This window comes from Acanthaster planci, linkage group LG03 (assembly GCF_054643075.1).
Source record: "Acanthaster planci isolate LZ-2023a linkage group LG03, COTS_SCS, whole genome shotgun sequence".
Taxonomy (NCBI): Eukaryota; Metazoa; Echinodermata; class Asteroidea; order Valvatida; family Acanthasteridae; genus Acanthaster; species Acanthaster planci.
The window spans coordinates 19,363,478-19,385,830 of NC_141779.1; the positions used below are offsets into that span (position 1 = coordinate 19,363,478).

At 38.4% G+C, this 22,353-nt stretch overlaps 1 protein-coding gene and 1 long non-coding RNA gene across 3 annotated transcripts; one reads left to right on the plus strand and one right to left on the minus strand.

Annotated features, from left to right (window-relative positions):
* The first annotated feature begins 628 nt into the window (after positions 1-628).
* Positions 629-13,920, plus strand: LOC147799706 (uncharacterized). The gene is made up of 3 exons (XR_015424767.1): positions 629-2,911; positions 3,517-4,750; positions 13,797-13,920. It is a non-coding gene; the product is annotated as an uncharacterized LOC147799706 (long non-coding RNA).
* LOC110973093 (phospholipase A2 AP-PLA2-II) lies at positions 7,604-17,587 on the minus strand. Of its 2 annotated transcripts, XM_022223583.2 has the most exons (5): positions 17,535-17,587; positions 13,937-14,071; positions 11,497-11,653; positions 10,789-10,919; positions 7,604-9,565 (listed from the first exon to the last, which is right to left on the minus strand). In XM_022223583.2, the coding sequence occupies exons 2-5, from the start codon at positions 13,977-13,979 to the stop codon at positions 9,417-9,419; spliced, it is 480 nt and encodes a 159-aa protein (XP_022079275.2). In that variant the 5' UTR covers positions 13,980-14,071; positions 17,535-17,587; the 3' UTR covers positions 7,604-9,416. The 2 variants fall into 2 exon arrangements, with proteins under 2 accessions (XP_022079275.2, XP_022079273.2); XM_022223581.2 differs by lacking the exon at positions 17,535-17,587 and having other exon boundaries at positions 13,937-14,083.
* Between the last annotated feature and the right edge of the window lie 4,766 nt (positions 17,588-22,353).

Sequence of the window (22,353 nt, forward strand, 5' to 3'; positions counted from 1 at the left end):
TAGTTTTTGTTTTTTCTTCTGCTCAAAAGCCCGTTTCTTTTGTACACTTTTTGTCACCCGCCACTTCAGTGCTTTTGCAACTTTGGATATTCATCAAACTAATACCAATGAAGAATCCTTTTGCATAAATGGTCATGATGACGCCATCAGGTGATTTAGTATTGATTTTTACAAAGTTATATAAGCCCATTGACTTTGTACACGTTTTCAAGGCACAATTTGGGTTACTTTGCGATCCTCAATCGTCATCAAAGTTACAGCCCGTGAAGGACTAAGATTAAAAATCAATGCTTATTTTGTGACGTCACTGTGCCGTCATTGTCTTATTTTTCAATGGATTTTTGAATTTTTTATTTTCCCTGCATGTTTTGTACACGTGTTTCTAATTAACAAAAATGAACGAGTAATCCTTTACTTCGGCTTCAAGATTACTACAAGAACGAAAGAGAAACCGGGGTACTTTACAGTGGGTAATTAATTAACATGATTTGAAATATGCCTAAGAGTCCAAATATGAAGTAATATTTCATAAAAAGTTGTTGAGTTTAAGCACAAATCACGCGACTTAAACTTAAAGGAGCAGTGTTTCAGCAAATGAGTTTAATGGCCCATTGATTTTGTATGTGTTTTTGGACGACAATTTTGGTAACTTCAAGATGTTTGATCGTTGCCAAAGTGTGGGCAAACAAAAACCCTGATACAAGATTTACTGCAAATGAATGACGTTATGATGACGGCATCACTTTTTATATTAGTTTTTGAATATTTAATTGTTCCCCATAGGTTTGTACACGTTTTTTCTAATTAACACTAGTGAACGAGTAGTTCTTACTTCGGCTCATGATTACTACAAGAACGAAAGAGTAATCGGGTACTTTACGCTGTGTCATTCGATCTGAAATATACCTAAAAGTCTGAATTTGAAATAATATTTCCTAACATTTGTTCAGTTTAAGAGCAAATCACGTGACATGGACTTAAAGGAACAGTGTTTCTGCAAACAACTTTACGGCCAATTGACTTTGTACAAGTTTTTAAGCCACAATTTTGGTAACTTCGTAATAGTTGATCGCTGACATCGCTGATTTGAAAGGGGGGGGGGCTTGCCACGCGCCAGCCAAACCATACCACCACCACAACGGCCCAACAAAAATAACACTTCAAAGACAGCCGAAAGAGGCCTCTGACAAGTTCCAGACAGCTGTCACTGATAAAGAACATTCCACTGCCTGCCCCAAACACCGTTTTGTAAACAACCCATTAGAATGTGCACAAAGGAACAATTTAGCACACAATCCTACGGGAATTGCCTGGAGGCTGGCTCAAGGCCGTCTGGATTTTTTTTGCATTTTTTTCTTGCTAGGGGAGGCCGTGGCTGTAAAATGACTAAAGCAGGTTTTTCAGCATGTTCGGGGGTAGGATATGATAAGTAGTCGTGGAATTTGGACTTAAAAAGAAATTAAATGTTAATTAGCTCCAATGGACTCGCCAAAAGAGGCCGCTCCCTCTACCGAGGGGTAACTTCCAAATCAAGTAAAAGAAAACTAGTTTTATTTTTAAATAAATTAAAAAAGTTCTGTTCCTATTTAGAGAGATTATTTGTTGAAGTATTGTAGTGTGAAAAGATGATGGTACTTTCCCATTCACTGACGATTCGTCTCTGGTGACTTGCAATAACTCCTGGTTGGAGTATGTAAAAAAACTGCCCTTTTATGTCCGAGAATTTGATTATGAGCGAAGATAAGAATTTTACCAATTGTTCAATTTATTTGTTGGTTGACTGGTGCGAGTAGAGGACTGTTTTTCAAATCCTCTAGGTAACAATAGCATGCTTTCGTTCCTTCGTATGGGACTCATCAGTTGCATTATGGGTGATTCCAGAGACGCAATCGTACGAACTCACAGGTGGTTGGGGACAGAGTTTGTGTGCCAAAAATACGCATTTATTGTTGTTATAGCCAGCCCGTGGATTTCGGTTTGTTTTTCAGCGAGGGAGAGCAGTACATTGAGTGTTGCGTTTTGTTTTGGCCGTTCAAAGAAGCCCGAGCCTGTGGGGATTGGGTTGGGCTCTGTTATGTTCAGTGGTAGTTAAGCTCTCACTAGTTTTTCTAGGATGTTTGGGCTTTCCTGAAAGCAATGAATGGAGGTTTCGGAAGGATTTCCGAGGATATAGCATTGCTTTGAATAATGTGCCCATGTCTATTTATTGTTTGATATGGATCACAGTGGAAAACATCTGGTTGGGTTGTAGGTGGTAACGAAGACTGGTTTGATATGGTTTGTGCGGTTCGCTGTATCCTTTGTATTATTTATTAGCTTTAGTGTTTGGCATGAATTTGGTGGCTTCCAAGTGTTCTTCTAGTGTTGCACTACGTGTTGATTTTGGATGCTGGGCTTATGGAAGTTTGAAAGGATGGATTTTAGATCTTTTTTGTGCATTTGGAATGCAATACTTAGTCTTCGATTGGTGCGGTTTGGTTTAGTGGGGTTGGGTATAAAGTTGAAACCTTTGCCTCAAGTGGTCTTTTCGGTTTGTGTTAGTGCCGCTTCGGATAGGTCGGTCATACATGTGTCATATTGTTCCGCTAATAAATGTACCCGGTTGGATTTGGTAGTCTTGGCTTTTGTGCATGTTGTAAAGAAACTGTTCTTTTTCCGTTGAATGCGTCTTCTCTTCATTGTTTATGTAGCCCAATGTGCTGTGTTAGTGCGCCCTCCTGCGATATTACAATAGCCATGCATTGCACTTCACATTAACGCGTACAATGACCGCCATGTTCCTGATGTTTTGCGACAGTTCTGACAAAAATATACAAATACTGATCCCAAATCAGCATGTGTTATAATGGCGTAATCTTCAATTTATCCAGCAAACTATATTGATTCTTTTCATGTGATCATTGGCTCTAAGGTGAGTTTATAATTATTAGAAAATATGATTAAAAATACCTTCCTGGGAAGCCAATTGGTCTGAGTGTGTTATAGTTCCGGGGGCTAACGTAAAGCATATCTTCCAATGCATATCGGGACCATGTGTACATGAAAGAGGCTTAGCCAAAACATGACAAACATATATAAAGCTTTGTAATTGTTAAGCGATTTGGCCTATATAGATTGATAAGGGTTTTTTGGTACAGTAGTTGGATGACATGTTGCACGAGTTATTCTTGTTCATGTTATAAGTGTGTTCTTTAAGTGTATTTTAAGGAGAGATGTCATGTCAATCCCCACTGAGAAAGATTTAAGGGTCATGCATACATATTAAGGAGTCACTGACCATGATGCATGTGAAAAGGCATGGCTATGTGTTTATAGCTGTTACTTAGTTGGTCCTTCTAAATTGCAGGTGTACTGCTAGTTTCATAATTTCAGTACATGTGTATGTAATGTCACTACATATAATATGTTGATCTATTGGAGTATAATTACTTCATCAGTTTGTTGATCTTTGGGAAGAGGGCATGTGTATATCATTACATGTACATGTATACAGTGTATGTTTTATTTGGCCCTCAGCCCCAGGCTTTTCAACTTTTACCTCCCGGTAGACGTCACTGCTGTTGGTGTGTGCTGCGTCCAGCTTTGGATTTCACCAGTGAGGCAGCGCATCCAGCCTGAGTGGTGACTGTTGACGCTTGCCCACCTCAGGAAAAAAAGTATATGTCGGTGTAGGCCTATAAGCTACCAAGCCATCGAGTTTTGTCGTTGAAGATAATTTCCATAAGCTAACACATAGAGGTAACCGTGGTGGATCAAGGAAATGAAAACACAGCCGCACTTCACTCTCCACACACGCTGGTCAAGTAAATTTAGTAAATTTAGACCAAGCACTCCCTGAATATCCAGAGCAAATAAACTATGCTGATACACAAGTTAAATTCTGTGTTATAGACATTCAGTCGATTCGAAATAAGACCCAAGAATTTGTAGACTTTGTTGTTAATTAGGACTATGATATCGCTGCACTCTGTGCGACGTGGTAAACCGATGAATGATGCGATAGTCCGAGATCTAACGCCAAGGGGATATACTTTTCACCATGTTCCTCGCCATCGCAAGACTGGCGGTGGCGTTGGTATCCTAGATAGAGGAACCCTGGCTCTGACGATCCACAATATAGACGAGTGTACATCTTGCAAATCTCTCTATGCAGAGGTATTGAGCAACTCTCGTTCGATACAGTTGGTTGTTATCTATCGTCCGCCTGATGTAAGGGATGTGCAAGAACAACCACGACCTTACAGTGTCTTTTTAGATAAATTGACTTAGATGATTGACCCATCTGAAGTCATTTCATGGGTGATTTCAATGTGTGGACTGAGGACGAATGATACCAAGAATTTAGAACGTTTCAAGAAGTTATATTTTGTAACGAGTTTCGTCAGCTTATCAATGAATCCACCCATTAAAATGGCCGTACTCTCGATCAAATAATAACCCATGACACCAATGGATCTGTGGTGAGTGATGTCCACATACACCCAGGCCTGTCTGACCATTTTGCTCTTTGTGGTACTGTAGCTCTCGGATGACCGCCTCTTCCATATAAACTCCTCCCCACTCGCAGCCTGACGACCATTGACAAGGAGAAGTTCTGAAGTGATCTTCATAGCATACTCTCAGATACTGACGTCAAGGCTGTGGATCTTGACGTGTGTATCCTCTGCTACAAAGCTGCTGTGCATGAGCCGTTGGACAAATATGCTCCTGTGAGAACACGCAGGGCTGCCATCAGAGAAAACACCAACAGGTATGATTGCACAATAATGCCAAATATCTGCGTAGACGCCTAGAGCTGAAGTGACGTAGGTCAAAGCTTGAGAGGGAACGGGCACTGTATCATTGGCAACATATTTTTTCAAGAAACTGATCTAAGATGCCAAGAAACTGGGACTCTGTGGCCGAGTGCTCAGGAGACCAGAAGGCAAACACTTTACTCCACAGGAAACAGACTCCCGGTCTTCTTACTGGGTTTTCTGACCATGTGCTTGCAATTAATTTTCATGACAAAAATGTTAACATTTGTAGAAGCACTGCAGATCAGGTAGACCCAGTTAAAGTTAACTTCCAAGCGCCACCGTGTGATCTTTGTAGTGACTCCTTTAAGTTGGCGTCTGTTGATGAAGTTAAAAAGATTGTAATTTGGGCTCCAACGAAGCATTGTGATCTTGATCCGTTACCAACGGTCTTACTGAAAGATTACATTAATATTTTTGCTCTGTTTGTGACAGATCTGGTAAATAAACCAATTGTAATGGGCCATTTTCCTGACAGTCTTCAAGTTTACCATGTTAGGCCATTGTTGAAAAATTCAGTCTAAATAAGAAGAAAATAAAAATTTCCTCCCGGTGGCTTACTTAAAATTTCTTGGAAAAATTATAGAGAAGATTTCCCGTATTTTAATACTTACAGGCATTTTCACCAGGCCATTTTATGTAGAGACTGTTTTGCTTCGTGTTTGAAATGACATAGTGCCATGGGTGATGGAAATATTTGGACGCTTCCGTCCATGGGTAATGGAAATATTTTGACACTTCTGTTATTAGATCTCAGTGCATTATTCGACACTGCCGATTATGTCATTATACTAAGGAAACTGGAATCTAAAGGCATTGGCTTTACAATATTGTGAATCATATATCCATAACAGAACTCTTAACTCTTTCATACTCAGTGCCTCAAGGCTCGGTGCTTGGGCCTCAATGGTTTTTCATTCAGGTAAATCCAATTCGGAATATTGTTCAACGTTTCAGCCTCCAGTACCGCATTATGATTATGCCGACGATTTACAACTTATATCTGCCAATTAAACCCGTGCAGCACGTTGCTGATAATCACCCGGCCAATATTGAGGCATGCATGGGCCAGATTTTTCAGTGGATGGAAGCAAATATACTGAAACTAAATGTAAACGGAATTCATTTTGCTGGGATCAAATGGAACAGCTAGTTTAAGTAACAGTTTGTCATATCACTGTCGGAGGCTTAAATTAAATACTGTTTCCCGTTCAGCAAATTCATAACCTTGGTGTAATAATGGACTCTGGGATGACTTTTCAACCACACATCATATGTATTACAATGCACAGCACACCATCTCCGAAAGCGCAACAAAATTAGGCAATGTCTGTCAAAAAAGGCTACTGAGCAACCATTTCATGCTTTTATTACCTCCTGGTTGGAGCTATGCAATTCTATTCTCAAGTTTGGTATACATCAACAGCACTTGAACAAACTTCAGCAGAGACAAAACGATGCAGCACGACTCATAGCTTAGACTATAGACGTTATGCTTATATAACACCTATTCTTCAACATTTCCCTAGCTCCTTATAAAATTCAAAATGGTGTACAAACTCCTTTACTTAACATATCGTCCATTACACCAAATTTCCCCTATTTGTTCACACTGCTGGCTCCGTACCCATCTAATTGCCCTGGTCTTCGATCAGCTAATCAACATCTTTTGGCTGCACTGAGCAGTGTCGTAGCCACGGGGGGGGGGGGCTGGTGGCACGTGCCCTCCCACAAAATTCCAGTGTCCCACAGGTGCCCCCCACTGATAAAAAAAGCTCTGGATAGATATTTAACAAGGCTAAAAAAAACTGGCCCCCAAAAACACACCACGGAAAACTGGTGCCCCCTTTGTGCCCCCACTAGTAAAATCCTAGCTATGGCACTGGGACTGAGATCTCGTGGGTCCTGGGGAAATAGATCACTCCGCGTAGTTGCCCCACGTCTGTGGAATAACATCCTTATTAATAATATCCAGTCGTGCATGTTACTTAATGCCTTCAAAAGGTCACTCAAAACACATCTCTGTTATAATGCTTATGCTACTGTGTCTCTTTTTAGATGGATGTGTGCACTTTATAAATATCCATTATTATTACATCGACAGTGTTGATCAGGCAAGTCAAGATAATGTCAACACTGGATCGTACGATACAGTTGAATCGTCCCAATTTGAAGCGGAGTAAGGTCCCGCTGAAATTCAGGCAGATGACCGCAGTTATTCATTTGCCGAGAATTGCCGGCGAGGAAACAGACAACCTATTACGGCTGCTAGGTCAAGAAACTCTGGGATAACCATAGCCGTATTATCACAAGGTCCCGCTGAAATCCCGCTGTAAGGTCCCGCTGAAATTCAGGCAGATGACCGCAGTTATTCATTTGCCGAGAATTGCCGGCGAGGAAACAGACAATCTATTACGGCTGCTAGGTCAAGAAACTCTGGGATAACCATAGCCGTATTATCATATCATCGATTTACCCTAGATTTGTTTGCCGCCCCCAGCAACATTTGTTTTTTTAACTCTAAGCATTCTAGCGTTGGAACTGAACTCCCAAAATGAAGATTTTTTTATAAATACGAAGAGAAGCTGCCGCGTTAGTCATGATATCGGTACCAATGACCAATGTGACTGATCTATATGTGACAAAACACATTTTGATATAAATGTCGCGACTATCAGATGACCATGGGGCAATGTTACATGCACCACGCTTCGGGTAGGAAGGTCTGCCAAATGATTAGTTACGAATGGTAAGGGCCGGGCAAAACAGTGATAGACGACAAACTTTGAGGCCAGAAGAGTCAGATATATCGCACCATAAAAGAAACCAATTAAAATAATTTAATCATTGATTTGCTCCAAAAAGTGAAGATTGACAGAAACAAGAATGAATACGAAATTTGACTCCAATGCTATGAGCAGCGACAATATGCAATGACTTTTACATTGACAAAACGAAATGATATATAACTAGGAAATCTCTATGAATATCTGAATTTATGCAGTATAATTATCTGATTATAGTTAGTTACGCTAAGTTCCATTCAACTAAATTGCTATTTAGATCGACTCGGTTCAATTCGACTAATTAGATTCCCATTCAGTTTGACTCAGTTCAGTTCCCCCAAACGCCAAGCTAAGGCTCTATAAGTCGGTATCAGGCCCACCAAAAGTCCTAGTGAAATAATACATCCAAGAGACCAAACCGGATTTTAGTTCTACAACAATTGTTCTGAGCGTACCATACTGTCATGTTTGAGTACAATGTATTCGACCATGTGACTGAACATAAAAGTGTGCCGTGATGTTAGTCGACAGATCAACCATAGAATACCCCTTTTATAATAAAAAAAACGCACTCAAGATTCACACAGAGACTAATAAAAATGCGTGAGTGTAAGATGTAATTTGGAAAGAAATGCCATATTCGGAAAGGGGATTTGAGAATGATTGGTCAAGGTGTATCTTATGAGAATGCCTTACAACCTATGAAACTAGAGACATTGTAAGATTCAGGATACAAACTTGAGTCCCCTCTTTCTGCATACTCTGACAACACCTTAAGGTATACATTACGTCCACCAAGATGTAATGGAAACAAATACCGAATAGATTACCCCCACGGTGTGTGTGTGTGTATGTATAATCTTCAATGATGTGAATAATTTTAATTCTTCTACTTTTGTTCATGTCAAGTCTGGTTTTCTGGAGCCTCTCTGTCATTTTGCTTGAGGAGTTGTTCTCGATTTTTTAACAATGGGTATCAAGTTTTTGTTACTAGCCTGTCAAATCAAGCAAAATTGTGAGATGTAGTTGCGATAACTAATTCATAAATAAATACTGCAGATTTTAGAAATTGTTACGGCGATCTTGTCTTTAAGTTAATTCAAAGTATGCATTTTTTGACAACCAACAAATTCGGTAGATCTCAAAAATGAAATCAAAATGTTGATTTATTGAATGTTCTCTTATCCGATTGGTGTAACTAGGGCTTGCAGTGTCTATAATGGTGAATTCAGGGAGGGGAATGTCATGAGAGGTCGTAAGTTTTTTGTTTTTCTTTCGAGTAATTGGAGAACAAGCATCCTTCTCCCTGTTGTTTTCTGCCTGTCGAGTAAATCACCAAAATTTTCAATTTTGAATGTGAAAATCAAAATGAAATCTCCATATGTTTAAAAGTGGTTATTGCTAATTTTTCTTACCAGTACTATCGTCAACAAAAGATCTTGACAAACTTAAAAATCCGTCTTGCAAATGACAAGCCCACTCGTCATGCGCCGTGTGGAATGTGGAATTTTTCAGCTTGGTAATAAATGGGAGAAGGAAGTCTCCAATGGTCGTGAAAATTGCTGCCTATCAGTACTCATTGCCAAAACATTTTCCATAATTGTGTCGTGTGTAAATCTTAAATTCGTTATACTTCAATAAGGCTCTTGTAAAATAAAATGTCACCGTATCGTTTATATAGCTACGACTGTCGAACTCTAAAAGGCCTTTTTTTCCCAGAAAATGTCGTTTTCATCATGATTTTGTTAATACGTTAATTCATTACTCCAGATATTTATTCAATCTGTTCTCAACCAGCGGCGGTATGCAAGTCATGTACTTATTCAAGAATTGACTAGCAGGTGTCCTTGGCATAATTGAGATATTTGCGGTTGAACGTAGGCCGGTTGTCGGCGAAGCACTGCGCCGCTTTGCGGTCGCATTCACAGATAGCGGCCTTGCATGCTTTACTTGGGACAAGAGAGTTGTAATCACCCTCTTCCCCTGCAAAACAAAACAAGAAAAAAGTTGTTCTCGTCATAAAGCATTTGTTGCTCGTGTGGATTTAATTAGGTTTCTCGAAACCATGCACTTCTCTTGAATTGGGTAAACGGATGCTTGCAGGTTGTATTCGCTCTCTTCCCCTAGACGAAATGGAAGAAAATAAAACTTATATGTGTTTGTAGGCAAACACGGGCTCATTTGGCCACTTATAACTGGCTCACATATAGACTACATATATGTAGGTTACATAGCCCTTGTATACAAAAGGGATGTCGCATATAACTTGGTTTGTTTAAGATATATATCGAAAAGAATATTAAAATATGCAAATTTTAACAAATAAAAACCACCTGATGATGTCATCATGACGTTATCTTTATCTATAGCACAGGGTATGCACATACCAAATTTGAACCCAATAGGGCTTGTACTTTTGGATATATAGAGCTGTGAACATTGCACATGTAGGGCGCCCTCACATAACCACCGTATAACCACCGTTGACGTCATCATGATGTCACCTACATTTGCATCAATACACGGCCGACTAGATTCAGCCTTGACTTGTATTTTTGGATATATGCAGCTGTGAATATTGCACACAAAGGGCACCTTTACATGTCCTCTGATGACATCATTATGACATGCCCAGGTTCCACAGAGGCACAACGTACGTTTTTTGAATCATACAAGCGTTGTTAAAAACAATTGAAATTAATAGCAAAATGTCCCCTGAAGATCCTCGGTTAATAAATCCCAGAAGGGTAAACTGTCTATATCTACATATGTATTTTCCATGTTCATGTTCAGGTAACACCGTTGCCCTTGAAGCAATCAAGGGAAGGAAGATTTTTTTCATGTAGTGGTAATATGTCAACTCTACTCAAATTTCAAGTCATTGTCAATGATCCTATACGCATTTCTTTGGGTAACAGTAAATTTGGGAAAACCTTAGGAAAAGTGCATGAAAAATTCGGAATCGAGAACGTTTGATACTGCAGTATTCCTCAAACGGGCGTTGTACTATACAAGGCTACAGTGGAATTCGCTTTACTGTGCAGACGTCATAGTGCCACCCATTATAGGTGCCCATGATGTTGGATGCTCAATAATATCAATATATGGAATGGGAACCAATTGTAAATGATCAGCAATAACTTCCCAAACGAAATATTACCAGTAGTAAACAATCAACAGGGTCGAAATATGTAAATATATCTCACAGCATCTGATGGAACAGCTCCCAGAAGATGTGGATTGGTCGTACCAATACGTGGTACCGTAGGTTTCGACAGACCAGCACTTTCCCTCTTCCACGGCTTGTCCGTAACAGTTGTCGTGAACCTCGCAGCATCTGACAAGAAATACAACTTTTGTTATAAATTAGCTGGGGTAACGTGCATCACTTACACTTCCTGCTTATGAACACACACCATTATTTCTTCGCGATATTACTGACAAAGTTTTCCCACAGACTGGTTTCAAAATGATAAACAGTGGAAGCAGCACTCTTAAAAAGAGTAAAGTCCCTTATTACACCACTCCAAAAGAGTGGAAACCACTCTTGACGGAATGCAAACCCATCAAAACGAGTAAATGTCAATATTTCAGTAGAGTTGTCCGTTATAGCTCCATTTGTTGAGTTCTATATTCACTCAACGAGTGGTTTTACACTATAAAGTAGTCTTTACTTCTTTGGACACATCCTTTTTGGCAGTTCTGGCAGAGAGTAGGGCGCGTTCTTGGATGCAATCATCTAATTTTCGAGTGAATTCAATCAAGTTGTAGCGATTTTTGAAACCATTGACTTGTAACTTTCCTTTTATATTTTCATTTAAAAGTAAAGTTCATGAAAATTTGGCTGGTGCTGAACCTGCTTACAAATCGACCTGGGTTTCCTGCAAATTAACCCTCTAGATTCCCATTCCAACCTGTCAGTTGCGTCCACAGGTGTGCCTTTCCCTCCTTTGCCACAAAAGCAGCCATAACCGTCGTATTCCAACCCTTCCGTGTAGCCAATGTTTCCCAGGCACATAACAAGATTGCCGAACTGAACTAAGTTGGTGATTTCGTCCGTTGATTGAGCCTCTGTTATGGAAATGAGCGGACCAAACTGCATTAACTGATGAACTTCTGTTTTTCATATTGCCAACAGACATATACAAGAGAGGGGACACATTATAAGACATAAGACACCTTATTAACTGTTGTCATCTTTTAATCCAGAATTGAATAATGCGTAACCCCATTAGCAAAAAATCAAATATACTCAGGACAGTTTAGGCATTCCTTCCATAGAGCCCATCACGTGGCCGTTTTAAACGATGTTGTGTGCGCCCAAATCTCGTAAACAATTATGATATTGTTTACGACTTCGAGCAAGAGGCACAAACTACATGGGTACAGGTTGTTTGAAAAAAATAGAAGTACAATACAGACGATTCACAATAGTGCGCCTCCAATAGTTTGCAACACGTTGGCCAATCACAACGTGCAAAATCAAACGCGCATTTGGTCGAGAGATATCAAGCATTGTGACTGGCCAACGCGTCGCAAACTCTTGGAGGCGCACAATTAATTATTAACTTATTTATACCTACAGTTTAGTCATACTCATTGGTCAAAAGCTACGTGAACAGTCTTGAAAGGCTGATATGTTTCAGCTGAAAGTTTAAACTTTGAACGTCTGATTGAAGAGCAGTTTGCATACGAAACGAGGGCTATATAAATCTGAGGCATGCGGACAGCTGTTTCATTTCATGAAATATAAGTCCTTTTCCCTTTTTGGAACAGTAAAAGAATTATCATGGTAGGATAAGATCCATTCCTATCGTATATCGTGATTCTAGAACAGAGAAATAGTAAGACCGTTTGCAAAACTAATCATTTTTGTCGCAAACACTTTCTCTGAACAAAGGTTTTCAACGCTTAAGCACTATTTTTCAAGGTCTAAAATAAAGAATTTCAAGTTGTCCAGAAATATTCAAAAGTGGGTTGTGCTGGAGGAATTTTTCATAAAGCTTTAGCTAGATATTTTCTCTTCCCAACTGAATCTGATCACTAATGCAATAACTCCTGCATTTATGGTATACCGGGGTCTATTTGCCATCCTAACATTGAAAAGAAGGTACAAAAATCACACTACACAGCCCCAGCTTACATGGGTTTATTATACCTGTCATGTACACAGGCCTTGTACACCCACACACATTTTAGTGCACTCTTCCACAGCAGGTATGGGAAACTGTCCTCAAATTGAGCAAATGGGTGAAAAGGGGAACAAGAGATCGGCGGAAATTGGAAATATTTAGTGACCATTTTGTGCCTAAACTTGGTATTCACGTTGCATCACCTTGCACAATTCTGTCTTTTGTTTCTTGCTTTTCTTATTCAGTTTTAACCTTTCTGAGCACAAAGGACGGGTTTCGACCCAATTGGTGCATTAAAAAGCCTTTTTAAATAATTGGGCTGAGTAGAGGGTGCCTAGTTGGCTGACTTTTCTGTATGGTTTACAAGGTCTGGCAAGTAACCACTGCACTTGTTTTTAAACCGTTCTTTCCGCCAGCAGAATGGAAGTGAAACAAACGATAAAGCAGGAAGCACAAACCACACACACGTCTAAAGAGTGTCTGACAAATTGAAGCAAATTATTGAAAGAAAGTGTTCAAACATTTTTTAAAAACTTGTTTGGACTCTATGGCTTGAAAGGTATTTATGAACGGGGAATAAAATAACATATTCTCCACCGGCTCATGATAATGGACGCTTATCTAATATTCCTCAGCACTTGCTAATCGCATTCTACGCCAACTTAGATTAACTCGGCATGTGTGCACTAATCTCGATAATAGCATTGTTTTTACGATTTCTTTCAAGAGGAACATATCTACCACGGAAAGAGGAATATTTGACAAAAAGACGAGCAGAACAAGATGGTTGAAAATGTGTAATTCTTGAAACGTGTTCTGAATTTTTTACTCAAAGGCATGGATGAATGGGGATGAACAGTGCTGGGTCTGAACTATGCTTCATCCAAAGTGAGCAATACAGATTCGATTTAATCTAGGGACAACGAAATAATTTAATCCCGCTCACGTTGTTATTTTTTGGGAGAAAAAAAAGTCTGAAAATAAGAACTGAATCAAAAAATTGGATAGAAAAAAGTCTTCATCCATACATAAATCTCCTACGCACAAAGCAACCTTGAGACTCCACTTTGCTTTACAAACAGATGAACGACCATTGTGCAGAATGAATGTTTGGGTGACTACATGGTTTCAGCGACAATTACGACAGCGAAAACAAAGTCGGCCTTTCTCTGGCAGTTCAAGAACTTAATTAAGGAGGGATAAAGAAAGAGGTTTGACTTACTGGCTAGAGCAACTGCCATCGTTAGGATAAGAAAAGTCTTCATGATGAAAATTGGCGGAAGGTTGAGCCAGTAGATGGTGTAAAAATACTGGTTGGGATGCTATGTAAAGTGCAACCGTTTCTAACCAGCTTCCTCTGAAAAGGAAACTTTTGGAGTCAGTGGTTAATTTATGCAGTGTAGCGGCATATACATTTGGTGTCATTATTTTTCTCAAATTTCATCCATTAGGGCTATTGGAAAACCAAAGATGCAACACACTCCATGACATAAAATATATGTATTCCAAAACAGATGTGTCAGTATAAGCAAGAACTTCGACATCAGTATGAAGATTATTAAACGGAAAGTCCTTAATTTCGAATAGGTATCAACCTCAAAGCACAATACCTCCCCAAACGTTTTTCATTCTTACTTGTTCTTAATGTGTTACATTACAAAATGGTCAAATATCACAATCATCGAAAATACAATCAAAATTTCCAAATGTTTTATTCACTCTAGCCATTGTGTACACCATAAATTGTTCATTGGTAAGTTACTGCTGAAGTAACCACAGGGACCAGTTGTAACAATTTTGGGGCTGTGATCTTCTGAAATTTGAAGTTTGAGTTGATGCCACTTCTGAGACTTTAAAGTGTTGAGTTGAATTAATTGATGTTGAATAAAAGTTTCATTTTGCCAGTGGCGTGAGTGCTTTGTGTGACATTATTTTTACTTTGAATGAAGACTGGAGAAAAGTTTGCGGCATGTGTATTGTTTTAGGTTTTATTTCTGTGTGACAAGACAAATCTATAGGGACTTAACACACAAACTGTATAGAAAATGAAACACAAATGTTAGGTGTAAATTCCATGCTTTAGGGTGTAGTACTTAAGTGACACACATGAAGCGTTAAATCATCATTTAAGGGTCAGTGCAGTCAGTGTCTTCATAACAGCAAGTTTTGTCTTAACCTTCACTCTGACACCCACGGGTGTAGTGTTCTGATAGAATTTTATAGAAGTTGTAAAAGTAATATCTATGGTGTTTAATTTAACCTCTTCTTTTAGGGGTGTTACTTCCTGACCATGAAATATAAATTACTTTAAAACATAATTGGAAAGCAGTCATTCCTCTGACATCTAGTGATGAAATACAGAAATTGAGTCCTGTTTACTCTTTCACAAGCTAGGATTTGTAACTTTCTTAGCAGAACCTACTTTTGGTAATAGGATTTGGAAAAAAGAATGAGAACTAGGGAGAAGAATGTCACAGCAGATTTTTAGAAATTTCTCGTAGTTGAGCTAAACATCAACTCCTAAAATGGATAGAGGGGAGTAAGCAAGCTTACTAGCAAGCCAAGAAAGCAGGAATTGGGAAGAGGCAAGCAAGCAGGGGAGCCTAACGGGGAGGTAAGTAAGTATGCAAGGAGTCAGTAAGCGCTCACGCACACAGGGGAGCAAGTGAGCAAATAGTCGAACTCAGACAAACGAACAAAATAAGCAAATCGTTACCATTAAAAAAAATCTCCAGGATGTTAGTGAATGTAGATTTATCAAAAGACTGCCTTTTCTCAGGTGCAACAAGGCATTCAATTTCGCACTGATGTGTGAAAGAAACAATGTGATTTAATAATAACAATTTAAGCATCGATAGGGAACAAAAGAGTGCAACTGTCAGGTTATGTTTGCATGTGTATAATGACAATATTATGCTTGTGTAAAAACAAGTCTTGGATATTGCAACCCTACTGCTGGCGGCCATGTACACTCTTAAGTAGAAACTAATTAGATTTCTAATAAGTAACAGTGAATTTCAGAAACATTTATATAAGAAAGTGCATTTCAAAGACTTTCTACCAACAAAAAAATAATATAACTAATTCCGTACGTTTCATCAATTAGAAAATAAGTTTAGTGAAAAGTACAAGTCCAACGTTAAATACAAAAACCAGTCTGCATTATTCCATGTATTTATTTTAAATCAGACGTATCCAACCGTTTCTACGTTATCGACTGTTATCAATACTGAAAACACTACTATAAAGTAAACTGTTACCCTAGTATTTGTTCAAGAAATTTTTGGCTCTTGAAAGGCCGTTACTAACTATTTTTTAATTGAAGTGCACCAATAGTACGTTATAGTTTCGGGGCAATTTGAAATGGTGTTAAATAAATTGTACACATACCCTTCTCACCACTTTTACTGTTATTATAATAAAAGAGATACAATCCCGATACCCCAATATCATCGGAGATGCGGTTCAAGGTCTGGCCTGATCCTCATCTATACCATAAGCTAAGCAAAACAGTACCTTTGGACAGTGAGAATGAGGTTTTCTTTCGACAGAAAATAATTATAAATGATTTTTGTGACGGATGTTTCCGTTCCAAAATGTCTGTATTCAAACAATTAAAATGGTTTTCATATTCAAACTCATGTTACAAAAAATTTATTACAGGGGAATTCCTAATTGTTGCATGCAATCAATTTAACAATCTACTGTTAAACTGATAAAAAACGATTAAATTTGGCAACAATGCCTTCGTTCAATTGAAACGATCCACAACATAAAAGGTGTTAATTATTATTACAGAAAGTTTCGGGCTGTTTCAGTTTTGGCAAATGAATATAAATAGCAATTTCCGAACATATAGTGTGTTTTGTTTTCCTGTAAGTTGTACTTAAACCAGAAGCTGATTTTTCTTCCTTACTGAAGGGGATTAATGTGATATTGTGAGGAAGAGGGATCGAACCCTAATTCCTTTTGTGTAGAAAAAAAACTGCGTTGCACACCAGCATTTAGGCGGCTTTCTTGCTTTTCACTTACTTTTCAGTGCCTTTAGTCTTACGTTTCAGTGATAGGTCTTACCCGTTTCTATACGCATTGTATCCTTGTATTTATGTGAATGTTTGAAACTAGTACTATGATGTTTTATCGGCTTCTGATTTGTTAGTAATTGACAATTTTCCTTATCAGCTTTTTGTTATTCGTTTTACATCTCACATAAAGTGTATTATAAATTTGCAAGTGTTTTTGAAATGTTAAGGCTCTACAGAAGACCATCGTAGGCAATGCTGGATAAAAATAATAAGCAAGAACAATCATAAAACAGGTTTCCTTTCAGCTTCAACGCATGTCCTACTCTGATTTGTAGGAACTTAGCTAATCTGTAATTTGAAATTTAAGCGCTGTGGAAAATAACATCCAATATTACTAAAAAGGGTGTAGGGCTCTGATTATTTGTTTTGCTTCTTTTTGCGTCAGCCTAAATTGTAGATAATTGCTCTACAATAAATGTCCAATGTTTCAAAAAAGAAAGAGGGATTCGCTGTGCAAATCTATGCAAATGTGAATGTTTGCTAAATCAGAGTCTCATAGAAGAGGCATTTGCTGTTCAAACCTAGGTAGATGTCCAATACGCCACAAATAAACAAAACATCTGCTGTTCTTAAATACTATGTGATTTTCAAATGTTCAACATAAAACAACGTACCTGTCGTGTCAAAGAAGCAGAACAGTTAATTAATGTACATGTAGCTATAATTCAACTCTATAAAAGTTCAGTCTTCGTCTTTTATGCCTCCGACTGTATCGACTGAATGTTTTAAACTTACCCGAAACTTGGGAGACAAAGATTTGATCGTTAAGGTTGATCGTCAGACAAGGACCAGACTTCGTTGGAAGCACCCGTAGCCTATATACAGATCTTTTTTCACCCACGTGACTGGATTGCCCTTAATGGAACCAATACCACCATGTGTGGACCGCTTTAGATACGGTGATCGCACATAGTACGGGCGGCTTCAACCACGTGCAAGCGCACGTGCGAACACTGCATGTGCGCTCTTCTCACATTGAGTGCGATCCCTCTTTATTCATTAAAAAAATGAACTAAGAATAAGTATTCGTTTTACTTTCTTAGACAACAACAAAAAAGGCACTTAAACAACCATTCCAAGATCGCAATTTCCAGTAACAGAGATCTCGACCAAAAGATGTCCAGCCTTGTTCACTAGGGCCATTATATTGGCGGGGAATGAATACACTGCAAGAAATTGCCCGCCTCCCCCCCAAAAAAGAAAAACCAATTTATTGAATTACCCTCATGAATTATTCATTATTTAAATGTGCAACCAAGAATTTTCATATTCCTTCATAGGAAAAGAACTTATTTACATGATATAAATTTTAAAATCTTACGGCCAAGGACTTGGGCAGGCTCTGTACCGAAGGACTACTCTACAGGTGGCAAAAACAGATATTTGATGATACAAATAAGCTGGAAGTTGAGCTCATAGTGCTGATGTCAGAGTAACAATTTCATCACCTTTCCTCGTAATCGTATTTGCCCAGTCATGTATGACAGTTACATAATGGATGTGTACAGTTTCCACTTTCATACGTCCCTCTATTTGAAAGTTGCACCGATTTCCGATAATTTGTATTTAGAGAGACGTCCTTTTTATGGACACCCTGTAAATTTGCAAAAACTTGGTAAAATATTACACTTTGTATTTAAAATAAAATTAATACTTTACTTACACAGGGTTTCTTTACTTTTAACCCCAAAATAGTGTACAATTTACCTACTCGCTTTTACCGAGTTAAAAGGTAAATTTACTGCCATTTTTTTAATGTAACCTTTTGCCACACTTTTAAGAACTTACCTTCTGTGTAAAATTTTACACAACCTGTGTACTTTTCTTCGTGTGTAGTAAAAGTATTTTCTCAGGTGCTGTAACATATTAGTCCTAATAACAAGAGCCATGTTACGCCGGAGGGGGGAAGGGAATTCCACCCCCGCTCCAGAATTTTGGCTGCTCCATGCATGATTTTTAAAAATTCGACATGTGTGTACAAACACACCGCATCAGAACAAGGTGACTCTTAATTAAATTCACTATTAATTTCAAGTTTCGGTGATATCACGTTTAAGGCAAAATGCGTTACGTTCCAGCCCGCATGCATTGAGTACGACAGTGGAGAAGTGTAATTCTTTTGGCTGGCCTGTCTCGGCAAACGAGCAGTATGTCGAAATGACAGCAAAGAGTTACCAAAAAATCATTAAGGTTCGGCTTATGTTGCAATAATGGCATAAAATGTAGAGGGGGGGGGCTGATTCCACCCCAGTTCTACCCCAGTGCTACCAACTCGAAAAGAAGCATTGGCAACTATCTGGTTCGTAAGTGTGACGTCACTCCAGTTTAAACCACGCCCACTGCACATGCACTGCACATAGAGTTACGTGCATTGTTCGCCGTTTGCATGAAATTTGAAACCGGAAGTTAACGGGTAACTTCAGCAACCGTCCAATAAGAGACTGCAAATCGTGGCGCGTCCGCGTGTATGACGAAGTCACTTTCGATCTAGATACCTCTTGGAATTATTGCTGGTGTGATGAGTACAGTGTCAGTGATTTCCACAAGAATTGATAAACTTGTCTCCAAAAAGTTGATAAACATAAAAATCAAATAAAAAGTAAATTACGCAATGAGTTTAAAAACTGACAGCTGAGAGAGAGAGACGCAAATTCGAGGAAACTTTCTGAAGGTCGATGGCGAACCTCTCGAATACAGTGAATGTAGCGGGTACAAGGTCCAATTAAATTTGACGTTAAATTCTTATTTGCCTTCACGTTACGCATAATTTAAGTCAACATATTAAACTCTTTTAACTCTATGAGTGATAGACTACCGTATCAACATTGAGATAATTAATTGCTAGGCATAAAGTCCAAGGTTGACCTTGGCACTGCTACAAAATTTTTTAAATATATATTGTAAATTAATTTTTCAAGAGGCAAACAATTCAAAAATTAATTTGCAAAGAACAAACAACACAAAACGCAATTAAATGGCTCAACCTTGAACATGAACCGTACACGCTATCACAGATATTACAATTAACAAAATTAACAAAATGCGGAAGGATGCGTTATTGCGTTGTCTGACGCTCTACATCAAATATATCTTCGAATGTTTGTCTATACTCCGGATAATATGAGTTATTGATATAAGACATTGATCCACCTTAACACGAAGTATCAGTGGGACAAGTTAATGCGTTAAGAACACACTACAGAGTTGAAGTGGTTTAGGAATAATTAAAAAAACCAAAAACCAAAAATCAAACAAACCAAAAAACCTCAATTCTATAACAACGTAATTGGAACTATTTTTTTAATATTCCTTAGCAATGCACAATAGAACGATTGAGAGACTAAAATCAACAGATTTTCAAGATAACCTATTCGCTCAGGATCCTACTGATAATTCTCACATTTTAAAGTAAATTGCTAATGAAGGATAATTTGTAATTTTTCTTTTATCAAGACATTATTTATTGAGTTTTAAATCAGAGGGTATTGGAATTTTTTACACACTATACTTACAAGGTTAATATACTAAGAATTGAGTGCAATATTTTTACACTCGTTTGCCGAAATGTGTGAGAACAGAACTTAATACAAAATGCCCATTAATACACACAAAAACCACAAAACATGGAAAAACGCTGAACCTCAAAACCAAACATCTACAATAATTAAAATCAAGTGCACCATCTCCTATCATCTCATTTTCTTATTTAAACATTGATAATAAATTATTGATTTCCTTAAGAAGCCACAGATTACATATCAATAATACAATATATTGTCAGTCAATAAAACCACAAACGTGTCAGCAAAATAACACTTGTGACTTTGTAAATTCTGTGTACGAATTGCTTTACTGACCATTTGAATCATCCAAGTCAGACTTGCAGCTCTAGTACAGAACACCAATTGGTGTACCCCTCTAACTTCACGTTGACCATGTTTCCATAATCTACACTCTAAAAACTTCCGGGTCAGATTGACCCAGAATTGGGTCCCATTCAGCATGACGGGTCAAATATGACATTTCTGGGTCAAATATGACCCGAAATTAGGGCAGCAGTACTCACCCACACACCAATCCACCCCTGTTTACATAAAAAGTGTGGACATTTCCTTGTTATTCTGTGTTTAAAAACTTGAGGAAAATGTTCCTTTTTTCTCCAACTAAATAACTCCTTCAAGCTGGATTTCTTATGATGATTTCCCTGACTGTTCCTCTTCATTTTGCCACGGATAAACTTGACCCCAAAATGCCCTGAAAGTGTTTTGAGAGAGAAGAATACATTACACTAACCTTACATACACAGTGTGGACTTGTGAACAAAAGATTTCCACAAGAAGTAAGAAAGGAATACATTCTGTGAACTTAAGCACGTCCACAGGACGTCCAGAGCAGTCAAGGAAACCTTTACAAAAATCCAACTGAAAATCGTGTCCGAGGTTCAAGAAAAACAAGTATTTTCACTGAGTTTTGTTAACTGCACGAAAAGAAAGGAATGTCCACAGAGGGTATGTAAGGTAAGTGTGGGTGCGCTTGTACATTGTGCTACCGGAATAGTAGAGGGTACCCCACAAGGCCAGTTTTGATCCTTGTGGGGTACTAAAGTGGTACCCCATAAGAAATAGATATTTCAAATTTACTTCAAAAGGAGGAAATCTCAAGTGCCATTCATCCGTCGTAAATTGAAGTGTTTCATATAAGGGACATACGGTCGAAATTTCAACCCATGAAACTGAATTTGGTTGGAATGGCAGTCATTTGAATTTTTTTTCCGAGTTGTGTGGGAGTTTTTACACGAGAACAAAGGAAATACCCCACTAGTATACACATTTGTGTATTTGCCTGCAACTGGGGACCCCCTATTGTTCCTCTTTTGTTTGTACCTTAACTTTTTTACAAGACCACCCATATGTTTTGTACACAGTTGTCAATCGGGGACCCTCTGTCAATCGGGACCTTATTGTCCTCTATTGTTGAGGGTCCCCAATTGAATGCAGAAACAAACTCACCCTTACATGCTTGCGCTTGTGTGTGTGAACATGTGCGAGTCCACACAACGCCATCGCACCCTACATTATGTGGACTTCTTTTAGGAACTGCACATGACCGATTTTGAGGGTACTTTGCATATACGTAATGAGGCTGAGAGAATTCGTACCATGCAAGCAGTTGTTTCATCTCAGGAAATGCAAATTTACTGGAAATACATATATTGGTCCAATACATTATCATTGTAGGATTAGGCACATTCTTACTATATGTTCTGAAAACAAATTAGAGAAAAGGTGTGCAAAGCTTGTGGTTTTTGTGCAAAGGTCTTTTCGTGAAAACGTATTGGCACGATTTTGGAAGGTCTGTGTGGACGAGTTTTTATATTTACCAAAACTCAACACCAAACCCGTTAACTCCCATATTAATCTTCACCCATGCGGGCTTAATAACATTGTTATTTTTCATGTTATTTGTTGCCTGCATTGTCGCCACCGAAAATTGAATCGAATTGGATTAAATCACAACCAAGGCGCTTTCCCGGACCATTAATCATGGTCACTGG